This window comes from Felis catus, chromosome C1 (assembly GCF_018350175.1).
Source record: "Felis catus isolate Fca126 chromosome C1, F.catus_Fca126_mat1.0, whole genome shotgun sequence".
NCBI lineage: Eukaryota > Metazoa > Chordata > Mammalia > Carnivora > Felidae > Felis > Felis catus.
The window spans coordinates 38,249,021-38,262,263 of NC_058375.1; the positions used below are offsets into that span (position 1 = coordinate 38,249,021).

Below are 13,243 nucleotides of genomic sequence, written 5' to 3' on the forward strand. Positions count from 1 at the left end.
GAAAGCAGATTAGTGCTTGCTAGGAGTTGAGGACAGAAGGGAATGAGGAGTGACTGCTAATGGGTTCAGGATTTCTCCTGGAGTCATGAAATAGTTTACAATTAGCTGGTGCTTATAGCTGCACAACTCTGTGAATATACTAAAACCATGCAACTGTATACTTTTAAAGGGTAAATTTAATACTACATGAGTTATTTCTCAATAAAACTATTATTGGTGGGATGTGCCTGGGTGGCTCAGTTGGTTAACGGTCTGACAGCTCAGAGCCTGCAGCGCGCTTTGGATTCTGTGTGTCTCTCTCTGTCCCACCCTCACTCGTGCTCTCTCTCTCTCTCTCTCTCTCAAAAATAAATACGGATTACAAAAATTAAAAAATATAAAGCTATTATTGGAAAACGAACACAATAATGAGAATGTTCTATCTGCTCCAGATTTTTATTTATTTTATTTAAAAAAATTTTTTTTAACGTTTATTTATTTTTGAGACAGAGAGAGACAGAGCATGAACGGGGGAGGGGCAGAGAGAGGGAGACACAGAATCTGAAACAGGCTCCAGGCTCTGAGCTGTCAGCAGAGAGCCCGATACGGGGCTCGAACTCATGGACTGCGAGATCGTGACCTGAGTCGAAGTCGGCCGCTTCGCCTGGGTGGCGACTGAGCCACCCAGGCGCCCCTGCTCCAGATTTTTAATCAGGGGCTTAATCTTTGAAGTCACAACACAACTCTGCTGCCTAGAACTTTCTTATCCTCCATTTTAATCAATTATACAATCATACAAATGTTGGAACATTTAAAAGATCTTTCTCAATTAACCCCTTCCTCACCTTATAGATAAGAAATCTGAGCTCCAAGAAGGACAAATGACTTAAACAAGGTTATGTAACTGGTAGTGGTGCCAGGGAGACCTCGCTCTCAGTCCAATCACACGTCTTTTTTTCTTAGTTGAATTGACATCTTCCTTCCTGAAACTCCCAGTTTTTTTTTTTTTTATTTAAAGAACAAAAATACATTAAAAAGAAGATCCATTTATCTTTCACATTAAGTCCTATAACTATTACTAGATTGTAAGAAATGTTTTTAAAAGGCTAAAAAAAATAAACAACTGCATCTTTCTGTTTCTTAGTGAAAAAGATAATTATTAGTATTTAAAGGTTTTACTCCTCAAAAATAATACTACATGAGAATGCATAGTAATAGCGATAGCAACAAAGACCATTCCTTCCCCCAGGAAATGGAAATAGACACTTAGTCAAAATACTACATATCTGGAAACTTGCATCTGATCCTTCAGAGAGAGGTCAAATGTAATCCACAAGAAAACGTCTTTCAGAATATCATATTCTGAAGTTCCCTCTTGGGACCCATTTTTTGTGGCCTTTGTCATAGCCAATGGCAGATATAGGTACAATAAGGTAAATTTTTATGTACTTATTCACTCAGGAGATTTTCTATGACAGTGAAATTTCCTTTGAAGTTCATATTTGTTCTTTTCACAACAAGCAGGACCTTTAAAAAAATTTTTTTTAAACATTAAAAATTGTTAATGTTTATTTACTTTTGAGGGAGAGAGAGAGAGAGAGAGAGAGCGAGCAGGGGAGGGGCAGAGAGAGGAGGAGACACAGAATCTGAAGCAGGCTCCAGGCTCCGAGCTGTCAACATAGAGCCTGACGTGGGGCTCTAACCCACGAACTGTGAGATCATGACCTGAGCCAAGTTGGACTCTTAACCGACTGAGCCACCAAGGCACCCCCAAGCAGGGCCTTTTAAATGGAAGAATTTTTCATTTGTTTCCACACATAAAACAAAACCAAAACCAAAACATACTAAGTTCCACTGATGATATATATATATATATATATATATATATATATATATATATATATATTTTTTTTTTTTTTTTTGCATTTTTAATGCATTATTCAGTGTTGACCTTCAAAAGCTCATTGTACAAAACATCATCATACAACTTACAGCCAGAGGGTTAACTCAGTGATTGTGTAGTGTACCATTTCCCCAACTGGCGTCCACATGTAGGCTGAGGATGGCACTTTTGAAAGGGAGTGTGGGGAGCTAAGGACGCAGAATTGGAGGAGAAAGATGGCCATAATGACAGATACTGCTACACACTCAATTTAATTTAGGAAATTCTGGGCCCGCATAAACAGGCTTATGCCAGGATTTCTCAGAGCTTCTAACATGCTAGTGTTGACTATATCGACCATACAAACTAGTTTGCTCGGACAGCTCCAGTTTGGAACTGCTGTTGATTGATGTTTCAGCATCAATAGCACTGTCTTTCCTTTCTGCCATCCCACCTATGGTTCTCTCAGTCGGGGAGTGTGAATACAGTGCAAAGATTTTCTTCAACTTATATGACCAAGGAAATACCTGTATCTACATTCCTATATCCATCTCTTAGAACAAGTGCACAGAACACACAGTTCAGGAAAAGCTGATCCACTCATTCTCATTTGATAGGCTGAGGAAACTAGGGACAGAGAATTGAAGAGACTCAGCTACAGAACGGCAGGATGGAGCTAAAGCCTAGACTGCCTGGCCCCTTTCTCTGATACACTTTCCTACATCACAGGTTGCTATACCAGAACACTCTTAACATGAAGTTTAAATATCCCATTATTAGATAGCAAGTATTACATATTTTCTCCTAATACAAAAGCAAGTCACCCAATTTCACATGTTATTTTTTTTTTTAATCGTAACTATAGAATGAACCAAAGGTGCAGCCAATGAGAAAACAGTACCTCGTAGTCAACTCTCCAAGCCTGTAAGCCAAGTTCACTTATTTCCTACTCTCTGCTTTCCCTCCACTGACTCTGGCAAATATGAGGTGACCGATTTCTTCATATCTTCAAAGATTCACTGGTCTCATAGGTGTGTCTGTGGGGGATAATTTTATCAACTACCAGACTTGCCGGTACAAAGTACTCTGTATAATGTTTTAATCCTATTTATGGTCCCAAGTGTGCTCTAACTAAGGATACTACTTTCTTGGGCCATTTGGTACCTATGACAACTCTAAAGAGTTTAAAATTACAACAAAATCCCTTTATTTTTTCTGAGTCTCTACTTGCTTACTAACAAAAGCTATCTTCTGATTCTGGCTGCACCACAAGATACGGCCTTAAGTGAAAATCATGCAAAGAATTCTATCTTTAAAAATCAGTTATTCACACTTTGGGTCACACATGGCCACTGCTATTTCTAGCTAACTGTTATATATTGTAGGTAACTTAGGTACTTGTTTTAGAGAAGAGGAAGTGAATGATTGTATAAACTTTAAAAATAAAGTTATTTCTTATTAGCTAAGAAGTATAAATTTTCTGCAGGGAGAAATAAATAAAAAATACTAGTTAAAATGAGGTTTAAACTCAGGAAATTCATTTCACTTCTATACAGTATATCATTTTGGTCATTATCAAGAAAAGGGAGTTAATATTAATCTTAGACAAGATAACTAATCAAACAGATGAAAATAAAATCATAAGGTGATTAAGGCAGGAGAGCATTTCCAGAGAGAATCTATTCTTGGATGTGTGGGTGGAGACAGGAGGTTACGGGGCAAAACAGCCTTTTCTCATAACCAGATTGGAAGTTGTGATGCAGTGTGGAGCTTTGACTTTTGGGACAGAACACTCTCTTCTATGATGAAGAAAAGGATTGCCTACAATCATTTACCACCTGAAGTAATGAACTTACTCACATCTAACTACTGTACTCAGAACCACCTTTAAAAAAAAAAAAAAAAAGAATACAGATATTGATCACATCAAACGTTTTCATTGAGAAGTTGACACAGACACCCATATGGTTTATCATGGATGGTCTCAGAAGCTTTCCTGGGTGTGAGAAACAGAACTACAGGCCTTTTTGTATAAGTTCCTGTATATCTTGTCCATGCTGTTCTCAAAGAGGGGTCGGTGGGATTTTCCTTTATAAGACGCTGCCCTGTTGGACCAGTATTCACCGTCATCCAAATGGAGAGTGTCATGTGGCCGCTGAAATGAGCTATAAAAAGGATATAAAGTATTAAAACTGGTGAAACGCAATGAGAGGTAGTATTATATAAATCAAATATTTACTGAGTACTTTACAGGTGTGTGATACTCTGGGCTATGAGAAATAAAAGACAATAAGGTCTGTGGCTTCAAAGAGTGACCTATTTGTATGAAACTATTACAATACAATAAAATGAAAATTGTGCATAAGAGACAGAGTTGCAAAGAATTCAGAGGAGAGAGATAGGTGTGGTGTGGTAAAAGTAGAGTGCAGATGCTGTGGTGTGGCCAGTCATGAGAGCACCTGGCCTCTAAAGTCAGGCACACCTAAAACTGAGGAACAGCTCAATCCTTTATAAGCTGGGGGACCTTGGGCAATTTATTTAATCATCCAGAGTCTAGGCTTCCTTTATTTTTGCAGTATTCGTTTAAAAATCAAAGATAACATGTGCAAAGTGCACAGTGCAGCACTTACTTTGCACATGGAAGTTATTAAGTATGAGGCACTAAACTACTAAGTACTTTATAGATATTTATCTAACAACCTTAGGAAATGCTGAAGTTGGTAACTGTGGAAACTAAGATTCAGTGAAGTCAAGTTACTTGCCTATGACCACTCAGCTAGTAACTGGCAGAACAGAAAGGAATATCATGTCTGTGGCCCTACGGCCCCTTCCACTATGGCATACTGCTACTGTCTTCAAGGAGGAGTAGAAAATTACCCTAAATATGAACCATTTTTGGAAAATGGAAAACAAGGTGGAAGAGTCTGTATTTGAAGTGATGAGGATCCAATCTTGAGGGTCTTGAAGAAAAAAGAATAGATAGGAAGCTATGAAATAGACCAGGACTAGGCTAGTTTTAATAAGAATAGAGAAGAAAAAGCCACTGTTTTCGAAGGTTTGATAGTGCTTTTTAAAACATACCAAAGTTACAATTTTACTCTCATAAACATTAAGTTCTGGGCTTAACATATTATTTGCTAGGAATAAAATGCTGACTTTTTCAAGGACTGAGTTTATTTTTTAATAAACAATTTACCTACTTCAATAAATTAATTAATTGTTATAGATAAGACTCTCAGGCATGTTAGAGATTGTGACATTTGTGTCATATAAAACTGTATGTTCTGGGGTGCCTGAACTGGGGCTCAGTCAGTTAAGCATCTGACTTCGGCTCAGGTCATGATTTCATGTTTCATGAGTTCGAGCCCCGCGTCAGGCTCTGTGTTGACAGCTCAGAGCCTGGAGCCTGCTTCAGATTTCGTGTCTCCCTCTCTCTCTGCCCCTCCCCCACTCATGCTCACTCTCTTTCTCTCTCAAAAATAAATAAAACATTTTAAAAAATAAAAAAAAATTTTAAAACCTCTATGTTCTGGTTATTAAATGCCACAGATATATTTTCTTCATAGATTTGGAATCTCAGTTCAAACAATTTCTTCCTTGACTTAACAGTCCAATGATGTTACTTCTATTGTCAACTGTGAAACAGGAAATCTTAGGGCTATATATCTACAAGAAGAATTGGCTATTCTACCTGAATAGCACCAGGTTCTAACACAGGAACACAAAGTGACCACGAAAAAAGGCATGGAGTAACCGGGTTATCATTTTTGCAACTTGACACGGTGTCAGTGAGGATGTAAAGTCATGAGAACATTTACACATTTACTTTGGAAGAGTTTGGCATGACCCTATAAGGTTGAATATGCAACTTCAAGCCAGTAATACCACTCCTGGCTACCCCAGTGAAATTCTTGCACATGTGTACCATGAGACATGTGCAAACTTGTTCATAACAACATTTTTTGTAACAAAGCTAAGAACTGGAAGCAACCTTAAATACCCATCTACATTAGAACACATGTGCATACCATGGTATATGCATACAATGGTACGGTATGCAGCAGAGAAAATAGGGAAAATTAATGATCTATAGCTACACGCATCAGTTGGGATGAAACTGAAAAACCAACTGAGTGGGGGAAAAAAGCAAATTTCAAACAATTACAGTTGTACTTACATTTATATAAAGTTTAAAACAAGAAAAATTAAACAACTTATTGCCTAAGGATAGATTCATGTGTGGTATAACTACAAAGGAAAAAAAAGAAGGATTAACAGAAAAGCTACACTAACAGTTACCTCCATGGAAAGAGAAGCAATTGGTTGGGAGCATAAGGTGGCCTTGTAGGTATGGACTGTGTTCTATAAAGCTGGATGGTGAGTAAATGGGTATTCATTTATTATTATTACTATTATTATTTATGATGCACAAACCTTAAATATATTTCTCGGTTACAGTTACTATACAAGTTCTTAAAAATTCACTTCTGTGAACCATGACAATAGGTTTCTCTACTTCCTGATGGCTTTGCTAAAATGAAATTCCACCTCATATCTCCTAGTAACACTTACTAGGTCTTGTGAAACTTTCTTTATACTTGGTGTAAAAAATTTCATGCTGGAAAATTTTGAAAGTGATATAGTCTCTGGGATAACAAAGGCATTTTAAAACATGATTATGATTACTTCTATCTTGTCCATTCAGTTAATGAGGGGTAATTAAGACAATTTTTAATAATGTCAGTATAATATTTAAAATTTTTCAGAAGGCTTTAGCCAAGTCTTAGTGCTATTGCTTTGATACAGAGACCACATTTCTTTCATTAGCTCTGCTCAAGAAATAGTCTACCCACTGAATACAATTTCTGATTTCATACATTTTTCACCAAGCCTAATTCCTGTTGTCACTTACAACTAACTTTTTTTTTTTTTTTGACAGTTTGAGTCAAGTGATAAAGAAATCACACACACAAATATGTTACTGGAAACATTTCTGCATCTCTTGTGCCTCTGCAACTGTACCTCCCAGCCTAGGCCCCCACATTTGCCTGTGTTCCCTCAGACTATGTTAGGGGTCCCACCAGGTTTTGTTCTGTTTGCTCGGTTTTTCTTTGTTGTTGTTTATTTGTTGTTTTGTTTTGCAACAAGTCATGAGCTAATTAAAATTTCACAAAATGCAGGTCTGTCCCTTATCTCCTTGTCCACAAACATCAACTTTACCACATGCTGAAGGCCAGATAATAACGTTTTTTTCCAAGCTCTGCATTGTGGTTAGCAGCCAGGCTAGCTCACTACAGAAAACCCACTCAACAGAAATTTGAATTTCCGACACACACCGCTACCTGGCTCTCAGAGGGGTAAGCAGAGGTAGGACCTGCTAACTTTAAAAATCATTGTGTAGACTATTTCTGAGATTGTAGACCAAATTCCTACCCCGATCATAAATTACTATATTTAATGTTATCTGGCATAGATCTGCAACAGCGGTGGTTCCATTAGACAATACTTTTTTTTTTCATGTCTCAAAGTTGCCTTAAAGTATCACCTCAGTGGCTTGCAATGAATAAATAAAATTCAGAAAGCTTTTTAGAAGCAAATGTGAACCCGATAAGGGTTTGTAAAGAAGAGCTAAAGCAGCCAAAATACACATTCTAATGCTTTTTGATCTTGTAAAATTTGGCAGGGAGTTTATTTCTATTTAAAACCGCAAAATTTTCAATTTAGTAAACAATATTGTGATTGTATGGAGAGAATGTGGGAATTAGTTCAGTTTGGGAGTCTGAACTGCAAAACATACATATGAACACATAATAGGGCCTAATACGGTCCACAGGTGCAAAGAGTACCAGAATCCTAAAGATGATATTTACTTCCAGACATGAAAGCATTAGCTCTCTAATGAACTATCAACATACTGAGTCAATTCTGATTTTCCATTACTGGGTACATTAATAAGTTTAAAATGTATAAGTGACACTAAAAAGTTTTATTATAGTAGTAGGCTTTTAAAAACTATACTTCTCTATTTTACCATGAGTATCTTCAGCATTCATTCATTCGAAGCATTTAGTGAGTTCCTACTAAACTCTAAAAAGTACTGCATTAATGCTATAGTAAAATGGTTACTTTCAAAGTAGCGATGATATTTTATTAGTGGAGTGCATTTTGTTTTTATTAACTTACTCTTGCTACTTAAGTAGAAGCCCTGTATTTAATTATGACAATACCATTAAGAAAAAAAAGACAAAAAACAACAGACCAGGATAATCCAAGAACTGGGCAGTTTCAAATCCTAAGTGTTGACAGAGCCTAGTTTATATGTCAAGAACAGAAAGGTCTTAGGTAGTTTAACATGAACTAGGAGACAAAGGACATTACTAATTTTTTGCTTAGAGAAGGGTAAACTCACTTGAAACCCTGATGTTTTCTACGTCAGTATCAAATGAAGACCAAGCGTATACTATTCTACACATAGTCTTCATAAAAAGTATCTATAAGGTGATATTCACTGAAAAGAAGGTCAAAGGTAAGATGGACATGCTACCCCCAAAATATTAATTCTAAGAAATAAATGGAAGGTCATGAGAATTATAAAATTTGCCATTTATACTCAGAGAACCAGTGCTGAAAGTGACTTTAGGGGCCCCTGGGTGGCTCAGTTGGTTAAGCGTCCAACTTCTCAGGTCATGATCTCACGGCTCGTGAGTTCGAGCCCCACGCCAGGCTCTGTGCTGACAGCTCAGAGCCTGGAGCCTGCTTCGGATTCTGTGTCTCCCTCTTTCTTTGCCCCTGCCCTGCTCATGCTCTGTCTCCCTCTGTCTCTCAAAAATAAATAGACGTTAAAAAAATTAAATAAATAAAAGAAGTATACTCAAATTTATTGAAGACTAATTACTTATAGGTCACTTATTTCTCTCCATGACTAAGAATGTGTAGAAATGAGCCACTGACAACAAATAAAGTCTGACAGCTTTCACTACTATTAATTCCTCTGTTGATTCCTTATCTAGAGATGTTATTAAATATCACAATCAAAAAATGACTTTACTTAAATAATAGTTTTAGCAATGTAACTGATCACTTTAATTAAGAACCCTATCTTAATATTTGAACTATTTTTCTAAGTTCAGCTCCTACTACACGTCAGAAACCTTGACGGGCAGTCAAAACCAAAGATAAGTAACATATCTGTGCCCTCAAGGAGCTCACATTTAATAAAAGAAGGCAAGATAAACACATAATGAAATAGTTATCATGAGAAAAATATTGCTAATTGAAATGAAATATATGAGAAGTAGTGGCAGCATAAGGAGAAAATGCCTAACAGTCTGCTGAGGTCATGAAAGATACCTCAGAAAAGAGAAAGACTTGACCTTAGTCCTAGAGAATAAGTAGGCATTCACTAGATAAAGAAGAGAGAGGTTACTCCAGGCATCATATTATATAACAGAATCAAGGCATAAAACAGCCTGGAATATCATGAAATGCCAGGCATATCTGGACAGGTAAGAATAAAATAAGATTTAACTGTTAGAAGTAAAACAGAATTTTGTCCTAGAGGGAATAATGAGCCTATAATGGAGGGATACAGAAGGGATTTCTACTATGAGTGGGAAATTGAATCAAGATTACTCTAAAGTCTTAGCCTCAAGTATTATTTTTTCCCAACTATTATTTTTAATAATATGTGTATAGGATACAAGTGGTCTTTATTTAAACACAAAATACAGTATTTTAAACTGATATTTTAAGTCATCCCTCTGGTTTCATGAATACAGGTTAAATTCAGTATCATTATCATGTCCATAGAGAATGTCTCACTTGTTTTTATTATTCTTTTCTGAATTCCTCCCCATACTTTGAGTAAAAAGAACTAGACATAGAGTTGATCTAATGTAGACAGAGTACACCTGTAATACTTTAGGATATTTGCATGCTTTGCCCTGGTTAAATAAAATAATGAACATATTTTTTACTCCTAAATTATCATTAAAGCTTAAACATCTGCAATTCAAGCATAATATGAAATACTACTTATTATGGCTCTCAGACCTAACTTGGGATTGCTGTTAGTGATCTATTCCATGTCATCATTCGGTCAGCCGTCCACCTATCTCACCTTATCTAGTTAAGACCATAATTACCTACTTGTTTATGAGAATGTCATAAAATCACAATTCTTACTGAAAGTTATATTTAATGTATTACTTTCTTATGACTTATTTAAAAACATTAAATTAGTCTGCCAAGAATTGCTAGTCACAAAACCATTCTAGTTGTTTAGTAGTATTCTTTAAGGGGGCAACAAGTTGAACTCTGGGCATGCCGTGGCATCAATATTAAGTCCAATTACCAAGGTCATATTTTTGTTTTAAAAAATGAATACAGGGGCGCCTGGGTGGCTCAGTCTGTTAAGCGTCTGACTTCGGCTCAGGTCATGATCTCACAGTTCGTGGGTTTGAGCCCCACGTCGGGCTGTGTGCTGACAGCTGGGAGCCTGGAGCCTGCTTCAGATTCTGTGTCTCCCTTGCTCTCTGCCCTCCCCGACCCGTGCTCTGTCTCTCTGTCTCTCAAAAATAAACATTAAAAAAATAAATAAACATTAAAAAAAAGTTTTTTAGATGAATACAACACTGCCCTGTCCTAATCATCAGAAACTTTTCTAGACCCCTAAGCTACAAATTTTACCCTTTGAAAAATCACATAAATATGCGGCACCCCTAATATTTCTGAATATAACAGAACTTCTAGACAAAAAGAAATTTTAAAGAAAAAGAAAAATTAAATTTCAAGTATTTAATGAAAAAGGATTTTATGATACTTGACTTAATAACACAAGATCCAATGAATTCAAATTAGATCAAGCAACATTTTCTCACTTGAAAATGAAAGCTTGTTCTTAGTTATTTAAGAGATTTTAAGTCTGTATATTATTTAGATTTTTTTCTTCCACTTGTTAACACTAAAGATAACTTTTTGGCTATCTATTACATCTTAGTAGATGCATCAGATTAATCAGAAAGTGACCAATAGGGGAGAGATGAAAACTACCATCAAGCCTGTATTATTTAAAAACATATAGTCAACTGATGGTTACCAGAGGGGAGGTGCTAGAGGGGATGGGTTAAATAGATGATGGGTTAAAGCAGTGCACTTGTGATGAACACTGGGTGTTATGTGGAAGTGTTCAATCACTATATTGTACACCTGAAACTAATATTACACAGTATGTTAACTGACTGGAATCTAAATAAAAACTTAAGGGGCGCCTGGGTGGCGCAGTCGGTTAAGCGTCTGACTTCAGCCAGGTCACAATCTCGCGGTCCGGGAGCTCGAGCCCCGCATCAGGCTCTGGGCTGATGGCTCAGAGCCTGGAGCCTGTTTCCGATTCTGTGTCTCCCTCTCTCTCTGCCCCTCCCCCGTTCATGCTCTGTCTCTCTCTGTCCCAAAAATAAATAAACGTTGAAAAAAAAATTAAAAAAAAAAACAACTTAAAATATATACACATAGTCAAAATTTACTCAGTTCTGTCACAAATAATTTCACAATTAAAACATTATATTGAGCATATTTCTGCTGTTAGTATCCTGAAAAATATGCAGAAGTAAATAGAAAACAGCTTATATCAATAGCTAGTTCCATAAAAGAAAAATATGGTTAAAAATGTCAGGCGATAGTCATAAAAGGCCAATTCATATTCTAACCATGAACTTAAAATTATTTTTATGCTTACTTCTCTCTTTTTGTGATCAACCCCCATCTATATGAAACATCACTTATGCCTGGTCTTTAATTAGGATTAATGTCCAAATAAAATAGTGATGACAGAAGTACACAACAAATATGGAGAATTTTCAACATCCTGAAAACTGAAGAAATTTTAAATATACATAGCAGGTACTAAAAAACATCCCAGGACCTTGGGAACTGGCAAGGCTACCATTGCAAATGTCTAAAATTTTCTAAAAGACAGGTAATATGCAAAAGAGAAGGAAGCTGGCACGGTAGTAGATTGTTTCCAAAATCTAGCTCCAAATTCCAAAGAACTTAAAGTAAAAGGTCACCTAACAACTCCCTGATAAGAGATTTCTTCAATATGAATTTCATACTCAAAGATGATGGAAGACATAGGACAATGAGCATGTATAGGCTGATGTGTACAAGATAACAGCACTCCAATTTCCCATTATGCTTTTCCTGCAGAAAACACTGAATCTCTGCTATACTCCATGGATGATAATCACAATATATATCAGATCACAACATAAAGTATTGAGTCCTGGGCATAATTTTTAAGCAAAACATGAAAGAAATTATTTTTATCTGTCAATATTCTCTATTTCATGAATCCCTATCATTATATATCCCTTTAATTCTTTTTGTAACATGATTTTATTATTATTATTTTATTTTTATTGTAAGTAGGTTCCACACCCAGCATGGGGCTTGAACTCATGACCCTGAGATCAAGGGAGGCATGCTCTACAGACCGAGACAGCCAGGTGCCCCTCCCTTTAATTATTTAGACATGATTTCCTTTAGTTCTTTGAACATAGCTACTAAATCCAATATCTGGGCCTCTTCAAAGTCAGTTTATAGTAACTTGTCCTTCAATTGTATGGGTTAGATTTTTCTATTTCTTACATGTCTCATAATTTTTTGATGAAAACAACATTTTAGATAAAAGTTGCAACAACTCTGGATTTTGACCTTACCAGGGTTTTGTTTTTGATTATTTGCTGCGTGTCCTGTCTGGATTAAGGCTTGAAATCTGTTTCCCTTGCCCTGTGTAGTTTCTGGTGTTCCTTGCTACTTTTCTTTTTTTAAAAAAATTATTGTTTCAACTTTTAAGCCTGGCCTCATAGGAACTGCCCTTGGGTCAGCATAGCTTGGTGACCAGCAAATGATTGGTCAGAAGGGCTTCCATCCTGGGGCACCTGGGTGGCTCAGTCAGTTGAGCCTCTGACTTTGGCTCAGGTTGTGATCTCCCTGTTCCCAGGTTCGAGCCCTGTGTCAGGCTCTGTGCTGACAGCTCAGAGCCTGGAGCCTGTTTCAGATTTTGTGTTTCCCTCTTTGTCTCTGCCCCTCTGCCACTAGTGCTCTGTCTCTCTCTCTCTCTCAAAAATAAACATGAAAGAGAGAAAGAAAGAAAGAAAGAAAGAAAGAAAGAAAGAAAGAAAAAAAGAAAGAAAGAAAGAAAGAAAGAAAGAAAGAAAGAAAGAAAGAAAGAAAGAAAGAAAGAAAAAGAAAGAAAGGCTTCTATCTTTTTGCCAATGGATCTATGTGTGGCTTGGAACATACATTCAAAATTTATCCAGTTTACAAGCTTGCCCTGGGTATTACTTTCTGTCTTCAAAAGGGCTCATATTTAGCTGTGGACTA

At 36.6% G+C, this 13,243-nt stretch overlaps 1 protein-coding gene across 5 annotated transcripts in view; it reads right to left on the reverse strand.

The window, feature by feature from the left end:
• Positions 1-3,778: 3,778 nt before the first annotated feature.
• Positions 3,779-13,243, reverse strand: part of SPATA6 (spermatogenesis associated 6) — a 143,142-nt gene continuing 133,677 nt past the window's right edge. For 2 of the 5 annotated variants that reach the window (XM_045035804.1, XM_045035803.1), the window contains exon 13: positions 3,779-4,026. In XM_045035804.1, coding sequence (XP_044891739.1) covers positions 3,846-4,026 — 181 coding nt within the window. In that variant the 3' untranslated portion in view covers positions 3,779-3,845. The remainder of the gene's footprint in view (positions 4,027-13,243) is intronic. The other 3 variants (XR_006584260.1, XR_006584259.1, XR_006584261.1) reach the window with 2 other exon arrangements.